The sequence below is a fragment of the Paramormyrops kingsleyae genome, chromosome 14 (genome assembly GCF_048594095.1).
Source record: "Paramormyrops kingsleyae isolate MSU_618 chromosome 14, PKINGS_0.4, whole genome shotgun sequence".
Taxonomy (NCBI): domain Eukaryota; kingdom Metazoa; phylum Chordata; class Actinopteri; order Osteoglossiformes; family Mormyridae; genus Paramormyrops; species Paramormyrops kingsleyae.
Genome location: NC_132810.1, coordinates 28568077 through 28586448, shown reverse-complemented (window position 1 = coordinate 28586448; position 18372 = coordinate 28568077). Strand labels below are relative to the sequence as shown.

Here is an 18372-nt window from a genome sequence, read left to right as displayed (position 1 = left end):
TTGAAAAATCCAAGCTACGGTGGATGCACCGACTTGGCTGTTAACCATTATATCTTTGTTTAATTCTGATATTCCTTTGTACCTGCAACAATGCCAGTTAGTTGACTTTGCCACAAAACCCTTTGCCTCAAGCAGGTGATGCCACAGTTAGTAATTGTTTAAATTATTACTGCCTTGCCTTGGATGAAACATTTCAGTGATTGAGCAAGATAATTGTCTTTGTCTTGACAATTGAGCATAATTAAACATTCTCCTGATCAGTTCATTACCAGAGCTGCTGGAAAAGAAAAGATTGATCGACCTTCATACCAATGTAGCTACTGCTGTGCTGGACCACATTAAGGTTGGAGAGCAAAACTCTTCATTCTCTTTTAATAGTCCAATATGCTGTCTTTACGTGTGTGTGTGTGTGTGTGTGTGTGTGTGTGTGTGAGAGAGAGAGAGAGTGAGTGTGCGCGCACCATTGAATCACCATTCAAGTATAGCAACCTTTTTAACAATGCTTGGTTATAAAGTCATTTGTCAACTAATCAACCTTGTTCAATATTTTTTGTCAATTAAAAGTCTAACAGTGTGTAGCTGGCAGACCTTTTGGTTTGCATCCAGTTTTGTTCTGTTAATGGATTTTTTACTGTGTGCCTTGGTTGACAGAATGCAGATGTCATCAGTGTTTTCTTTTGTGGAAAATATGTTGGCCTCAGAAAACCGAGTAAATACTATAATGACATGAGAAATATTGTAGTGATTGACATTGTGTTAGTGTCTCACGTTATTCTCAGCAGTGCGTTCTATATACTACTGCTGTAATGTACCAGTTTAAATACTGGTTTCATGTGGGTTTCTTTAATACTGGTTCCCAGGTATGCCTGGGAACCCTCTGGAAAACCTACAACCTTCATATAGTTCAGTAATATTTATGCATATAAGTAACTCATATTTGGATTTTTCAAAACACTCACAGACCCGTAAACTGGACTTATACTTTGAATACGAAGAGAAACTCATGAGCAAGTCTACCTTAGACAAGTCTCTTTTGGATATCATCAGCGACCCTGACGGTAAGCATGCAATATAATGCATCCATTTTCAAGTGGGTGGAAGAAGAAACTTTCTTCTTCTTAGGAAAGAATAAAAGTAGCATGCTAAAACAGATAATTATATACAAGTAACTGTAGATCAGGGGTCTCCAACTCCAGTCCTGGAGAGCTACTATCCAGTCGGTTTTCAATCCTACCTGGCTTCTGATGAGCCACACCTGGTCTCAGAAAATACCCGGGCCAGTTGTGGCTCATCAGAAGCCAAGTAGGATAGAAAACCTACTGGATAGTAGCTTTCCAGGACCGGAGTTGGAGATCCCTGCTGTAGATGCTTCCAGTGTATTTCATGTGATGTTTATTCTTTTTGGCTTTAATTTTCTTCCGCAATATTAATATTTTTTGTAATGTTTAAAATATATCTTTATTGTGTGAATGTATCATTTTCATCAGAGCTATGTATGTGCTCTAAAGTAAATGGGAACAGTAGTGGTGGCAAATTATGTATAATATATTTATAATTAAAATGTGCATATATGGTGAGTTTGTTAAACATACAAGCAAAGTAATGTCTTAATTCATCACTGAAGTCTTTAGGTAACTCTAAAATAAGTCATACTTGCCTTTTTGTCTGTGCATGGCAAATCTAATGACTTTGATCATTATCTTACCAAAAAGTAACATTTATGCTACACAAACGTGAGATTCACATAAACACTTTCAAGTCTCAGTTCCAGCTGTTGAGCACTTGTATCTTTTGGTGACTCAAATTAACACACATGAGCATGCACTCTTTCACTAGTGTTATCTGAGCACAGGGGATGTTGTGGACAGCTCAATACTGGATAGAACTGGGAATTACTAAATGTGGAGTGGGAGGCATTTCCCAGAAAAAAGAAAATTTAATAACCTCTTGATACGATTCAGTGATGCCTTTTATCCTGAAGGGCAAACGTTTCTTCCTTGACTGGCTAATAATAAAAATGTTAAGTTTATTTTTCCATGTATTATTTTATCTGTCACTTTATTATTGGCTTTACACCTTTTACCTGCCAAATACTTCATAAATAGTAAGTTTCAGCCCCAGAGTAAAATAGTTTTTTTCCCTTCATTTTAAGTCATGTCTATGCCTCTTGAATGTGTTCCAATTTCTCCCCCTATTAGTTTGTGTAAATAGTATCATCTTTGCACATGTATAATCTTCTAGCGTGTGTACATTATTGCCCTCTTCATGTTAATGGAATGGAAATGTGTGTTTTAATAAATATCAGGAAATGTGTAAATCATTCTTTTTACTAAGATGACAATCTTTGTAATGTATATCCTTAAGATGAGAAATATACATAAAATTTGGGGCAGATTAGTGAAATGCCAGAGAAAACTTTGTGTGTCTATAAAGATTTTAAATGTGAATTTTCTAAGTAAATTATTTTTCTTTCAGCGGGAACACCAGAGGACAAGATTAGGCTTTTTCTGATCTTCTACATTACATCACAACAGCCGCCTTCAGAGGTGAGAGTATTAGATGCTATATCATGAAAACGTATAACTTGTAATGTATAAAATAACTCCTATTACTCTAGAAACTACGGAGCCCCTAAAGCAGAGGTCACTAACAGGCGGACCGCGGTCCGGGTCCGGACCCAGAAGCTGTCCTATACGGACCCGGACCGATAGCCAAAACATTAAGTTATTTAAAACCTGACGTTTCTATTTTATCCGGCGTAGCTTTTGTGGTCTTTTCGGTAGTGGTTTAGCAGTAGAACCGCCGTTTCCCACGCCAATGAACGTCAAACACCTCTAACCGCCAAGCTAGACGTAGTTCGGCTCGTGCAGCCCTTTGTCTGCGCTAATGTGCCATTAGTGTTAATAGCAGCAGAGAAGCTAAAACCCGCAACCAAAAATTCGTAATGTTCCTAAAAGAGTGACTGGTCTGTCCTGAAATCATACAGCTGAAAAGTTTTTAAATACAGTATGTATTATATAACATGTTGGATAAATCGACGTAGTTTATTGTTGATTTCATGTTCGTTGAAGTTTCTGCTTTTTAACGTATGTATAGAATAATGTTATCTGTTATATAAATAAACTCAGGTGAAACAAAAAATGTACGTTTTCATGGCTGCCAAATCTCAAGCATCTGGCATGACACTCACGCTGGAAATCTTACGGCAAATCTATATTATTCCATTATAAAACCTAAAATTAGCTACGTCAAGGGTGTATTTACACGGTTAAATACAAAAGCAGACTATTTACAAGGTAAGAACTGTTATGTGTGTGTGCAGACATCTCGAATTGACCATCTCCAGCCAGCTGGCCGAAGTTCTGTGTCACGTGACAATAAATATTAGCAAAACGTTTTTGAATTGTACTGAATGAATTTGATTTGACAGTCAGGTACTGATTAAATGCAATGCTGATGCAACTAATAGGCTACTTAAGTAGATATCACACTATTAAATAGTTAGACATTATGATCTTCCGGACCTTTGTTTCAAGAAATTTTCTCTAACTGGACCTCTTTAAATTTTAGTTGAATATCCCTGCCCTAAAGGGACAAAGGAGGAGAAAAAAAAACTGGCAGAAGTAAAAATAAATAAATAAATAAAAGTCATGTGTTTTGCGTTATAACCCAAAACTTTTCCGTAGTAATGCAACAATAAAATCAGGTGACTAGTGTACCTTTGGTCATTCAAGTGCAACTTCCAAAGCTGCTGTTTTCATGATATGGTTGATCCCCACTTCGCTTATTAATCTAATTTAACGGTTAAAAAAAACTTTAGAGTTCAGTGTGGTAAGATTCGATTTGTTTAATTCATAATTAGTAATTTGTAAAGCAAGCCTTGGTAAAGTTTCAGTAACATTGCTATAATGCTAATCTGTTGAGGTTGATTTAAGCCTAAAGAATTGTTCATTTTTTGTTGTTTTGTATTTATAATAAATTAATATAATATAAATCAAACGCACATCCTCTTTTCTCACATGAAGTCCATTTATTCTGCATTTTGCGTACATCCATCAATAACCATGAAGGTGCCCAGAGTTATTTTGTATTTCCAAAGATCTCTGGATTACAAAGTACTTGGATATGCTATTGTTGAAAATAAGTCAGTGGGGAAAAGCCAAAATAATTTGCTTAGACATAATTTTATGTAAATGCTCACATCCTGCAGTGTGTGTTCACAGCTTTATGACAAAATGTATTATATTTAAATTTAGAACATCCCTACAGAACAATCAAATGATGGATTACAAATGGGAAACTATCAAAATTGCTATTTTAAATGATCACAGTTTCTGTTTGGATTGCCTTTTCATCTGTACATGGGCAATACAGAATGCACACAGTTTAATTCAACAGATCAAGAATAAAACTGGAAAGCATTGATCAAAATAAAAAGTCAAACATTATAGGTCACTGTCAACTTAATATTCAAAAATATTTAGATAATGAACAAGGAATGGTTTGAATACTTACAGACAATATTCAAAAGCTTCATTGTTCCATGGAACAAACATAGTTTTTATTTCAGAAACTTCTGATGTCATTGCCAAGTATCATAATGTTTGAAGTCAGATAATGCATCATTGTTCTAAGGATGTCAGGACCTTTCATTGAATGTTATCCACCTAGCCACAATTTTTCTGTTGATTGTATTGCATAACTCAAGTGACTTGGGAGTATGAAATATGGATGACCCTTAAATTTGTGCTTTTGTACACTGCTTTGCCACCTCCTCTGTGACCACAATCCTCTATGGAGACTTAAATCCATTCTCATCAAGGCTGTCTCTTTGATGAGCTGTTGGTAGTACACCAAATAGGGATCATCCCATTCCTAACTGTCACGGTGATCAATGGGGTCATTTCTCTTCTGTTTTGGGTCAGGCTTTGACAGTGGGAGTTGGGGGGGATTGTTCCAAATGTTGTTCTTTTTTTTCTTTCATCTATTTCCTGGCCTGATTACTCCACACTAAAATTTCTACTCTTTGGAAAAGTGTAATTTATCATACATGGCTGAAGTTTATGCATGTTGTGTTAAGTGCTTTAAACAATTTGCACTGTTAAAGAACTCTACCATTGAGGGAGCCATTTTTTATTTAGAAAATCTTGTTTTTAATATATATTTTTTGCAATTAAACATCTGTTTGCAGTCATAAGAAATGTCATTATAACCTGCAGGGCTGTGGTCCCCAAAAACCAGTGTAGGATATACATACTGCCTTTATAGCAATTAACATAATTTGTGTAAATGACTAGATATTCCCATATTTCAGGCTGACTTAGATCAGTATAAGAAGGCTTTGATGGATGCTGGCTGTGATCTGAGTCCTTTGAGCTACATAAAACAGTGGAAGTGAGTTATCGTTTTGTTTATATTTTTTCATTCAAATTTGCTGAGTTGTCTTTTATTGCATGTTTTATATGTCACTCATTACAAGTTGCATGTTACTCTTACATTTGAATGGCACACCACAGTACAGTGGTACCTTGGTTTGCGAACATAATTCGTTCTGGAAACGTGCTTGTAATCCAAAGCACTCAAATATCAAAGCGAATTTTCCCATAAGAAATAATGGAAACTCAGATGATTTGTTCCACAACCCAAAAATATTCATATAAAAATGAGTAATACAAAATATAAAGTAAAAATACATACAACAAATTAACCTGCACTTTACCTTTGAAAAGAATCGAGGATGGTGTGAGGGAGACGAGAGAGAGAGAGGAAGAGGAGGGTTATTTTGTAGGATGACTTTCACTATAACTAACGGAATCCCTATCTGTTGGCTCACTGGAATCTTTTTCTTTTTGTGCAACTAACAAGGAACCTAGACAATGACAGTTGTTTTTGCCTCCTTTTCGATTTCGCAGAAATGTGACATTGCTTTGTCGTTAAGCAGATTCATCGCTCGCACTGCTACTGCCTTATTCGGGTGGTGCTTTTCTACTATATTTTGACTATACCAGTGAGGCACTCAGACCAAGACTGTGCATGGGAAATGATTACCCATAATCACACAGCGAGAAAGAGAGAGCAGAACCGTCGGCTGAGGTCCCGTGACGCTAGGCAGACAAAGCGTATACGTAATACTCGTATTGCAAGACCTCGCTCGTTTATCAAGTTATAATTTATTAAAAAATTTTGCTTGTCTTGCAAAACACTCGCAGACCAAGTTACTCGCAATCCAAGGTTTTACTGTAGTTCCGTTCTAGTCAACTTCAGTAATAGTAAAGAAAAAACAATCCAACAGTGCCAGGTCCAGAACAAAATCACTAAAGGTGCATCTGAAATTAGTGAGAGAGCACGATCCTTACAACCATGTCACAGTCTTAGACTGATTGAATTCCACCTGAACATGCAAATTGCTAATTTGAGGGTGCTATGCCCAATTGCAAACCCAGGTCTGCACACCGATGAGATATGAAAAGTGATTTATTGGGAAGGTAGTAACCACTGTATTTTTTCTTTTCTTAAACACCCCAGAGCATTCACCAAGATGGCTGCCACACCAGCTAACTATGGGAACAGTGGGGTGAAGCCAATGGGGTAAAAAGTTACTTAAATTCCATCACCTTTAGCAACTAACATAGGAGTTGGCAATTACAGGCCTTGTGGTATGTTGGTTTTTGTTCCCACTGTGCACTTTAATTAATTAGCCTTCAGTTGTTTGTTGAATTAATTATTGCATAGAAATAAAAGGCATCCAGGTAAAAGACATTACTTGAAGCTGCCATTTAAAAAGTAAAAAGCCAAAAACCACCTAAGATTAATAATAAGATTAATAAGGGTTTTTTCCCAAACCTTCCAACCATCACTGGCTGGCGACACCAAATCCTGGTCTAATAAAAAATTCTTGCATTGCACAAGTGAAAAAGATTTTTCTTAGTGTTGTCGTCCCTTTGATGAATTCATATTTTCTCATCCAACACCACTCTTACTAATAAATCTTGCATATATTAAATATATATTTTATTATAGCCTAGGTATATAAGGAGGGATTCTGAAGTACTCAAAATATTATTATATTACCTTGTTTATTGTTCCATATATTAATCACAATTTACACGTCATCACTATCTGTGACATGTAAAAATAAAGTGAAATACCAAAGTGGCATGACACATTCAAGCACAAAAATAACACTGTGGCCTATTCCAATATGGCTGGAGAATGGCCATTTGTATTAAGCTTTTTCTTATTGTTCCCTCCACCCAAGCAGGTTCTTAGCTCTTTATCTATTGTATCTCTCCTACTGGGCCTCCCACTAAGTACTCTCTCTTAAAATCAAAGATTCCTAACTCATCCTGAATAGTGAAATAAATGTACACAAAGCATGTATAGAGCTACTTTGTTCTCCCAGCAGCCTCTTCTCCATGGTTATGAACACAGGCTCCCAGTTTGTGATGGAGGGCGTAAAGAACTTAGTGCTGAAGCAGCATGTAAGTATATCTGTCCACACAGTATCTTCATCATCTGTGTAGAATTAAGTGTGCAGTTAGAACATTATATAAGGTCACCCAACCCCCTGTAGCAGTAAACTAAGTTAAATCTGGAAAGTGAGTGAATGATGTCATGAAGCACAGGCTGTTGGATAACTTTGTTCAAAAAAAAAAGTTAGCTTTGTGTATTTTTTGTTAAATACATTTGTTTTCCTACTTGTTTGCTTTTAACAGAATCTGCCTGTTACACGCATTCTGGACAACCTGATGGACATGAAATCCAACCCGGTGAGTGTGTGTGCTCCTCCACACAGTGTGCCTTTGTGCCCAGGAAGGCTGATCAGTGGGGGTGCTGATAGCCTGTAGGGAAATGTGTCACTGATACTAGACGTCAAACTCAATACAGTCCTTAAAATTTCACTGTAACATCAATCTCAAGTCAGTTTTTCCCTAGAAGCATAATATTTTCTTACTACAGTGACATTTTTAATTGTGTTCCTGTGAGGTTGCCAAATAAACTGCTTTAAACGAAAAAAACAGATTAGTTCAAACAAAAGTTCAAATAAACTTACAGAATCTCTAGCAGACCAAAGCAGGATAATTTCACATCTAGACTGAAGAGGTGAGACACTCAGCATTTCGTTTATATGTAGCTAGGCAATTTAAACCCTGAGATTAAATGCACTTCTGTCTTGATTGCTATTTTACACTGTTAAATGCATCAATCTATGGAGTAACTCTTTGTTTTCAATGCAGTGTCTTTGCTATTATATGATAACAAATTACCTGATGGAAAATACTGCAAGGCTGATAACTGCTTTTTCCCCCATTTTTTAAAATCATGGTTTGGTGTTTCTGCTCATGGCATGTGATGCCAACAGAAAGGAAGGCTGACCTTTGGTGGGAGACTTGAGTGGGGGTAGCATGGGGTAGCATCAGCATCGTACTGTAGAAGTGACAGACGCCATGTAGGTCAATGAATAATAAATTTGGTGAACAAATAACTAATTTATTGAAAAGAAAGAGTTAAGAATAAAGTGCACTTTATTGATCCTAGGGAGAAAGCAGCAGGAATGTGGTTCACAGACAAACATAGTTATACTGCCAAACAAACAAGGTACAAAGACAGAACACATACGACAAAAAGATTTAAAGAGCACACACCACATAAATAAAATATTGTGAGAATATCGTGATACTACAGAATTAAATATTTAAAGATAATAATAATAAATTAGTGATAGCATATGTGCTTAATGAACAGATAGCACCGGCCGTTTACCTTGTGATAGGTGACTTCCTGATGTGTTCTCTCTGAGGGTGGGGGGTGGCACTTTGGGAGGAGGCATTGTGGTGTCTGATGGCAGCAGACAGGAAAGATCCCCAGCAGTGTTTTTTAGCATATCATAATGGAATGAGATGGTGGCTAAATGTGCTCCCGGACAGCCCCCCTGAAGCGGGTGGGCAGAACTTTTCATAATATTGCTAAATTTTGCCAAAATCCTCCAGTTGTAGCCTTGTGCTTAATGCACTTATCAACAGTTAAATAACGCTCTGGAAAAAATTCTGCACCATATTTAAAAAAAAAAAAAAAAATCAGCATTTTTGAATCCTGGTTTAATGCTGGTTCTGCTGACAGAAAGTTATGTTGAGCAGCAGGTTGCATGTAGACTGAACATTTCTAAGACGGCAATACACAAGAACAAGGTGAAGCGGGAGACACTGGGAACAAACTTTTTGTACTGGAACGCGGTTAACTTGAGTGTGACATCATTCCCAGCTCCAAGATAAATGGAACGCAGCATCCCTCATCCACTTTGCAGTTGACTTTAGCACAAGATTTGCTGTTTGCTATCGCAAACATCAAGCCAATGCACTGTTATTGGCTATGCCCAGATACCAGTCATCTCCTCCCACTGCTGTTACACGGCTGTGGCAGCACACCTGTCTATTGACACTAGGTTAATGTTTCAGTCCTGATCTCTCACTGCTCCTGCTAGTTCAGCTAGCAGAGGCATTTCTTATCAAGATATTTCTTATCAAGTAAAGCAATAGCAAGAAATTTAGGACTCAGTATCAAGTGGTAGGGAGATGACAAATGGACTGATGTTACAGACAACAAATTTTATAACATTCTTATTCTCAGTTGACAGAAACCCATTTCTGTTGCTTGGAGCAAACTGTTAAAGGAAGTAATGCTTCAAAGTATATTTGGATTGTTTTTTGCTGAGGGAACTTTTAATCTGGAACTTTTTGCTGTGAGGGTGTTTTAAGATGATATGGAACTTAGCATTGTGTTTGTATTAAGTTATAGGAAATGTAGTTATTTCAGGTAGTTAAATTCTTTCCACTTATACAATGTGCTCACAAGAATAGGATTTTTTTAATGCTGCATATTATACAAGCAGTAAGCCTGCAAACTTAGAGGTTCCTATAGCATTAACAGGATGTTTTCAATTTAGAAGATCAAGACATGTTGCATTTCTTTCAATATGTCTACAAGCTCCATTTTCTAAAATGAACAAATCAAAAATGTATTTTAAATTTTTCTGATTTTCAAAAATGCAGCTCCTTCTCTGTCCTGACCCAGCCCTGAGACTTGAAGAAGCAGAATGAAAATTCTTCTTTGACTTTAGCTTGTATAACATTTTACTGTAATGTGCCTTTCATCTGGATTTTGTTAATTTGTCCTTTGCAGTAACTTTTTTTAGAGTGCTGAATACTGCAAACATTACATACTGGATTATGTGTAGTTATATACAGACTAGAACTCTAAACTGATTAGTAAAATTTACAAATCAAATCGCACAGTCTTCTATAATTAATTGTGATTCATCGCACCTAATATTAAAACTTACAATCATAAATATTTAGACATTAAATACCTTAATTAATGTACAATGAACACAAAGGGAAGTATATTGTGTTTAAAAATAAATCCTTTTTTTTTTACCTCGTTATTCCAAACAATTCTGTAAACAAGCAAATATGCCTAACCAACAGATATGGTTAAAATGTTAGTATTAGTAGCACAGACTGAAATGCATTGCTGATAATAATAATAATAAAATAATAATCCGATCAACTGCATTGTCTTAACAAGCTAATACACTACTTAAACTTAAGTGCATGGGAGAATTGACCCCTATAAAACTAAATGAGATAAAGTATGGTTTAAGCAATGGACTATGCACACCACTTGATTTTTAGATTTTGTATTTCTATACATCTTTTTTAATAATTGCAGTGTCCATTCATCACCAGTGAGTATAAATGAGAAACAACTGTTGAACATGAAGTGCATATGGAAATACTGGAATATTTGTTCAAATTTGCCACAAATATAATCTGGAAAACCAGAGGGTGTGAGAGAGTTGCTATCAACTCAAAAGAGATTGCCTCTTGTAGATATTAAGAGGATGAAGATGATTTAGCACACATAATGAAAGGGCTCAAAATACAAAAATGATTGGTGTGCATCTCTGCCTGTGGACATCGTATTTCTGTGAGTAAAAATTGCCTGACTTGCGTTTTAGGAAAGATATTTTAGCCAGAAAACCGAATGTTGAATATGTTTAACTTAACTGCGGTCACAGGATTCTCGTGGACATGCCATTTTCAGAGTTTGGGAAATCCCATAATAAAATTCAATAAAATAAAACAAATACTGCGAATTACAATATTCAATAGGGAGGTTAGTTAAGTATGTAACTGGGGGGAAATGGAAAGCCCCAAAAAATCATATAAGTGGGCACCATAATAGGCCTACCCTTTGTTGTCTGTATTTAAACGCCAGGAGTATTAGGAATAAAATTCATGATTTAGAGGCTCTTATCTCATCTGACTCTTATGATATTATAGCAATAACTGAAACGTGGTTGAGAGAAAAGGATGGACAAGAATATAATATGGATGGTTACACGTTGTTCCGTAAAGACCGTAAAGGTAAGAAGGGAGGTGGTGTTGCAGTATATGTAAAGGAAAACTTGCAGGCAAGGGAGCTTACTGATATAAGTAAAACTACGGAAGCTATATGGGTAAAATTAGATGCTAAAAACTCAAATAGCCTAATTGTCGGTGTTTGTTACAGAGCACCTAATGTAGCTGCCAAGGAAAGCAGATTGTTATACAGTGATATTAGGATTATGAGCAATAAAAATGATGTGGTAGTTATGGGTGATTTTAATCTACCGGGGATACAGTGGGACATTGTTGCTGGCTCTTCTGAAAATTAACTGGAGATGGTGGAATTAGTACAGGATTGTTTTTTTACTCAGTTTGTTAACACCCCTACCAGGGGAGATGCCATTCTTGATCTTGTTTTCTCTAATAACCAGGACAGGATTGGTAAATTAGACATTTTAGAACCACTTGACAGTAGCAATCATAACATGGTTAAATTTGAGGTTAAGTTTAGTGCCCGAAGAGCAAAGTCCAAATCAAAAAGATATAATGTTAGGAAGGCTAACTTCAATTGTATGAGATTAAAACTAGAAACTATGAACTGGATGGAGTTAAATAACAAAACTGTTGGGAATTTTTTAAAAGCACATTATTGCAAGTGCAAGAGGACTTCATACCTGTTTCCAGCAAGAATAAATTTAGGAAATTGCAACCTAGGTGGTTTACTATGGAAATAAAGTATAAAGTAAGGAGGAAAAGGGCTTTGTTCCAGAAATGGAAAATAACTGAGGATGACAGAATAAAGCAAGAGTATCTAAATCTACAGGCTGAGTTAAAAAATGACATTAGACGAGCTAAAAGGAATGTCGAAAGGAAGATCGCATTGGAGGCTAAGGATGACGTTAAAAGTTTCTTTCAGTATTTTAACTCTAAAAGAGCTCTAAATGCTGAAATTACTAATCTGCAGGATAGTAAGGGTCTTATAATTGAAAACGACATTGATATAGTAAATGAGTTCAATGATAGTTTTACACGGGTATTCACTGTTGAGGACACTAGTAACTTACCAGTTCTTATTACTAGTCCGGCATCGTCTATAACTAACATATATATAACTGAAGCTGATGTTTTGCAAAGCCTAGCTAAACTCAAAATAAATAAATCACAGGGCCCTGATGGCATCTTACCTATAGTGTTAAAAGAGATGAGGGATATTATTTGCCGACCCTTAACTTTCCTGTTTCAAAAATCCTTATCTGAAGGTGTGGTACCTTCTGATTGGAAGCATGCCAACATAACACCCATTTTCAAAAAAGGGGATAGAAGTAATTTGTCAAACTATAGGCCAATCAGTCTAACTTGTATAACTGGTAAAGTTATGGAGGCTATAATCAAAGAGAAAATGGTAGATTTCCTGGACTCAAATAACATTTTGAGGGATAGCCAGCATGGATTTAGGAGAGGTAGATCCTGTTTAAGAAATCTGTTGGAGTTTTTTGAGGAAGCTACTCAGGAAGTTGATGATAAGAAGGCCTATGATGTCATCTACTTAGATTTCCAAAATGCTTTTGATGTTGTCCCCCACAAGAGGCTCTTACTTAAACTCAAAGCGACAGGTATTTTAGGAACTGTAGCGACCTGGATTAATAACTGATTAACAGATAGAAGCAGCGAGTAGTTATAAGAGGCACAATGTCACAGTGGGCCTACGTTCATAGTGGGGTACCGCAGGGTTTAATTTTAGGACCACTATTGTTTCTAATTTACATAAATGATATAGGCATCAATATATACAGTAAACTGGTGAAATTTGCAGATGACACCAAGGTGGGTGGTGTAGCAGATACTGAACTAGCGGCTCAGCAGCTACAGCGGGATCTTGATTTAATTAGCCGACACCTGGCAGATGAAATTTAACATAGACAAATGTAAGGTACTCCATGTAGGGAGCAGAAATATAAAGTACAGGTATTTCATGGGACCTACTGAAATAAAGGTAGCTGATTATGAGAAAGACCTTGGTGTGTATGTTGATGCTTCCATGTCTCATTCTCGCCAGTGCGGGGAAGCAATAAAAAAGGCCAATAGGATGTTGGGGTATATCTCCAGGTGTGTGGAGTTTAAGTCAAGGGAGGTAATGCTAAGATTATACAATTCCTTGGTGAGACCTCACCTAGAATATTGTGTGCAGGTTTGGTCACCATATCTTAAAAAGGACATTGCGGCCACAAGAATGATTCCTGGTCTTAGAGGAATGTCATACGAGAAAAGGTTAGTTGAGCTAAATCTGTTCAGCCTCAAGCAAAGGAGACTGAGGGGGGACATGATCCAGGTCTATAAGATTCTAACAGGTTTGGATGCTGTTCAACCAAATAGTTACTTCAGCATTAGTTCAAATACAAGAACTCGTGGCCATAGGTGGAAATTAGCGGGAGAACATTTCAAACTGGATTTAAGGAAGCACTTCTTTACACAGCGTGTAGTCAGAGTATGGAATAGTCTTCCTGATAATGTAGTGCAAGCTGAATCCTTGGGTTCCTTTAAATCAGAGCTAGATAAGATTTTAACAACTCTGAGCTATTAGTTAAGTTCTCCCCAAGCGAGCTCGATGGGCCGAATGGCCTCCTCTCGTTTGTATAGTTCTTATGTTCTTATTTTTATTGTATGTAAAAATGACATAAACCAGGTAACATCTGCTTCTCCATGAGACGTTAACTGAATATTTAGATTTTATCGTTGAATTCTGGGATTCTGTGCATTGTCAAAACCTAAACTCTTGTGTTGTTTACAACAAGGAAAGAATATTATAGGTCTTTATTAAAAATCTTTGCTTATACTATTCTCCCATTTGGGTATCACAATGTTGCATGCAATAATTTGATCAAAGAAATAATAAAGTGTTATGACTTTAAGATTGACGCTATGCATTAAAGGGGACCAATTAAGCTTTTCCATACAGAGATGGGGGCTCGAATCCCCTAACACCAGAGGCGTGAAGCAACAGGGCTACCCACTGAAGCACCATGCTGTCTCTGATGGGCTTGCAGTATTTTATAATTAAATGTGGTCACCATAGCAGTCGTATGACTTCATTAACCAGGATGTACTTTGTGCATTATGTCTAGTTGTATATTTGCTCCTGTTTGCTGTCTTCAACAGGAGACCGATGATTACCGCTACTTTGATCCGAAGATGCTTCGTGGAAGTGAGAGGTGGGAAAATTCACAGTGATACAAGGAACTGATTGATCAGAAGCCTTTCAGATTTTAGCATCAAATGGAAACTGTAAAAGTTATCTGCAATTAAGTAGACTAATATAGCTAATAAAGCTTAATGTCAAGCTGTATGTTTACAACTAGTTAAATTTATATAAAAGGTTTGTATAAAGTTCTACTTTAATTAAACTTTCAAGTATTTGAAATGCCATGTTATAGGATGTTAGTATAGGATTTATGTAGGGAGTAATTATAACTGTTAACAGAATTTAGCCAGTGTAGTGCATACCTTGCTGCCCGCTGCTGACAACGTTTTTTGTTATAGTTCCATCCCAAGAAACAAGAACCCCTTTCAGGAGGTGGGTCTCACTATAATTACTATTATACTGCTGTTCAGACCTTTTGCAGTGTTCATTCCTGCATTTCCAGGAATTGTTTATATAAAGTACAATCCTTTGTGAAATTCATAGGGTTACAAAGACTCATATTTAATTCAAAATGAACAGGAGTGAGGCTCCTGTTAACAACACTGGTTAGCCTTTATTATGTCATTTTAATATATTTACAAAACAAAAGACTAAGTTCACATACAAAAGCCTTTAACTTATCTATCATGCCAGTATGAAAAAATATAGCCATACCTATATAATCAAGTATTGAATAATCATCCATTAGAAATTATGTTCTGATGCCGTTGCGTGATGATAATTTGCATATCCTGTTCATATATTTGCAAAGAACATGCTTTATACACTTATCTACAGCTTCAGTAGTCTAGTATTGCCTGTATAAAAGAATGCATAGCATTTCTGGGTAAAAAAAAATTATAATAATCTCCCCCCCCATTTCTTAGGCTATTGTTTTTGTGGTTGGAGGAGGCAATTATATAGAATATCAAAACCTAGTAGACTACGCAAAGGTAAGTAACATTCTGAAATTGATTTTCTGAGGTATAAATAAAACTGTCTAGAATCAGTAACATTCCAATGAATTGTATTGTAAATAGAAAAGATGTGCTAAACAATTTCTGAACTCTTTGTTTTCCATACAGTGTATTTAGTCTTTTACTGATTAAAAGCCTCCACCTAACAATCAAGAAAGCTTGTGTAGCATGTAGTATCCACTCCATTTAGGAAAAGCAGCAGGCCTCACCCTTTAAACAAAAATAACTACTTTAAACTTTCTTTTTTTGTACTGCAGGCAAAACAGGGGAAAAGAGTGCTTTACGGGTGCAGTGAGCTGTTCAATGCTGCTCAGTTCGTCAAACAGGTGATGCTAATTTCGGTGAAGGCAAACAGCAGGGACCAGCAATACAGCCATGGCCAGAACTTTTGAGAATGACACAAATATTGATTTTCACATAACCTGCTGCCTCATTTTTTATGATGTCAATTTGCATATTCTCCAGAATGTTTTGCAGTGTGAGCAGATGAATTGCAGTTAATTGCAAAGCCATGAAAATTAACTTAATCCAAAATAACCCATTTCCACTGCATTTCAGCCCTGCCACAAAAGAACCTGTTGACATCATTTCAGTGATTCTCTCGTTAACATAGGTGAGAGTGTTGATGAGGATAAGGCTGGAGATCATTCTGTCATACTGATTGAGTTAGAATAGCAGACTGGATGCTTTAAAAGGAGGGTGGGGTTTGAAATCATTGATCTTCCTCTGTTAGCCATGGTTACTTGCAAGGAAACACGTGCAGTCATCATCGTTTTGCACAAAAAGGGCCCCACAGGCAAGAATATTGCTGCTAGTAAGATTGCACTTAAATCAACCATTTATCATCAAGAACTTCAAGGAGAGAGGTTCAATTGTTGTGAAGAAGGCTTCAGGGCACCCAAGAAAGTCCAGCAAGTGCCATAACCATCTCCTAAAGTTGATTCAGCTGTGGGACTGGGGCACCGCCATTGCAGAGCTTGCTCAGGAATGTCAGCAGGCAGATGTGAGTGCATCTGCATGCACATTAAGGTGAAGACTTTTTAGGATGGCCTGGTGTCAAGAGGGATAGCAAAGAAGCCACTTCTCTCCAAGAAAAACATCAGAAACTGATGGGGGATTGATATTCTGCAAAAGGTACAGGGATTGGGCTGATTAGGACTGGGGTAAAGTAATTTTGTCTGATGAATCCCCTTTCCGATTGTTTGGGGCATCCAGAATAAAGAACACAGCCATGAATAAAGAGGGGTACCAAAACATCCTCCGAAAGCAACTTCTCGCAACCATCCAAGAACAGTTTGGTGACGAACCAGCATGATGGAGCATTGTGCCATAAGGCAAAAGTGATAACTAAGTGACTCGGGGAACAAAACATCGACATTTTGGGTCCATGGCCAGGAAACTAACCCAGACCTTAATCCCATTGAGAACTTATGGTCAATCCTCAAGAGGCATGTGGACAAACAAAAACCCAGAAATTCTGACAAACTCCAAGCATTGATTATGCAAGAATGGGCTGGCAGTCAGGATTTGGCCCAGAAGTTGATTTGACAGCATGCCAAGGCGAATTGCAGAGGTCTTGAAAAAGAAGGGCCAACACTGCAAATATTCACTCTTTGCATAAACTTAATGTAACTGTCAATAAAAGCCTTTGATATACTTCAGTATACCATAGAAACATTTGACAAAATGATCTACAAACACTGAAGCAGCAAACATTGTGAAAACCAATATTTGTCATTCTCAAAACTTTTCGCCACAACTGTAGTGATATAACAATAAACAGAACTATGAAGTGGGTGAAAAACAAACATTAATTTACTTGTTTTGAATATGCTTAATGCCCTAAAGGAATGAGAAACTGATGTGGCATTTTCCATTATTATTGTAGTTCACTGATTGGTATTTTCTTTTAATTCTGTTTATTCTTGTCATTTTACAGCTTTCACAGCTGGGTCAGAAATAGACAACATTTTTTTCCCTGGACACCATAGTGAAAATTTTATCTCCAATCAAGACTCCAATCAGTAATTCTATAACAATCTTGCAGCTCCTGAATTTCTAAAATTCCACATCTTTGATAATGTTTACTAAACCAAATAAACTGTGTTAAAAATGTTTACCTATGTTTTCTTAATTCTGTGGTTATGTAGAAGTAAAGGGTAAAAATTGTATGCAAGCTTTAAATAAACTAAAATGTCAGCTTTTGTCAAACCAGATTGACCAATGTATCTTGTAACTGCATGTGGTCAAGAATAATCTATGAAAAACTTTGTTGTTGTGCAAGCTTTGTGGTGCTCATCTTTATTGTATTCACTTGGACGGGGAATACATGGGTGCTTTTCCACCGCGCTTTTGGTATGGTATTTTCGCTTTTCCATTGACTTCCGGTTGAGTACCAGTACCGAAAGTGCCAAACCAGCTGGGGTACTTTGGTACTTCGGTACTTTGGGGTGGGACTTGCAAATGTATTTGCTGTCAATTGGTTATGCAAATAGCCTGCCGCTGAAACACAAAATACAACCGCCATCTTTTGAAACACAGTGAACAGCAAGAAACAAAATAAAAAGCAGTAGAAACAAAAATATAAAAAAAGTAAAATGGAAGGATGGACAAACAAGGAAACACAGGCTTTAATCGCCATATGGTCGGATGAACAGATCCAGTGGGATTTGGATAGCATGACTCGAAATAAAAAATAGCCGTAATAGCAAGCCGCTTGGAAGAAATGGGGCACACGCGAATCACTGAACAATGCCGCTTGAAAATCAAAAAACTTAAGCAGAACTACAGGAAAGTGAAGGATCATAATAACATGTTTGAATTCAGCGAA

General features: G+C 36.8%; 1 protein-coding gene across 2 annotated transcripts in view; it reads left to right on the top strand.

Annotated features, from left to right (window-relative positions):
- The window catches only part of scfd1 (sec1 family domain containing 1), a 34754-nt gene extending 16929 nt beyond the window's left edge, over positions 1 to 17825 (top strand). The window contains exons 14-25 of one of the 2 annotated variants that reach the window (XM_023800696.2): positions 262 to 343; positions 962 to 1058; positions 2476 to 2546; positions 5315 to 5394; positions 6526 to 6588; positions 7406 to 7481; positions 7716 to 7769; positions 14544 to 14596; positions 14925 to 14958; positions 15453 to 15518; positions 15800 to 15868; positions 17482 to 17825. In XM_023800696.2, coding sequence (XP_023656464.1) covers positions 262 to 343; positions 962 to 1058; positions 2476 to 2546; positions 5315 to 5394; positions 6526 to 6588; positions 7406 to 7481; positions 7716 to 7769; positions 14544 to 14596; positions 14925 to 14958; positions 15453 to 15518; positions 15800 to 15868; positions 17482 to 17505 — 769 coding nt within the window. In that variant the 3' untranslated portion in view covers positions 17506 to 17825. Of the gene's footprint in view, positions 1 to 261; positions 344 to 961; positions 1059 to 2475; positions 2547 to 5314; positions 5395 to 6525; positions 6589 to 7402; positions 7482 to 7715; positions 7770 to 14543; positions 14597 to 14924; positions 14959 to 15452; positions 15519 to 15799; positions 15869 to 17481 lie in introns of both variants that reach the window. The other variant, XM_023800695.2, reaches the window with a different exon arrangement.
- The last annotated feature ends 547 nt before the right edge of the window (positions 17826 to 18372 follow it).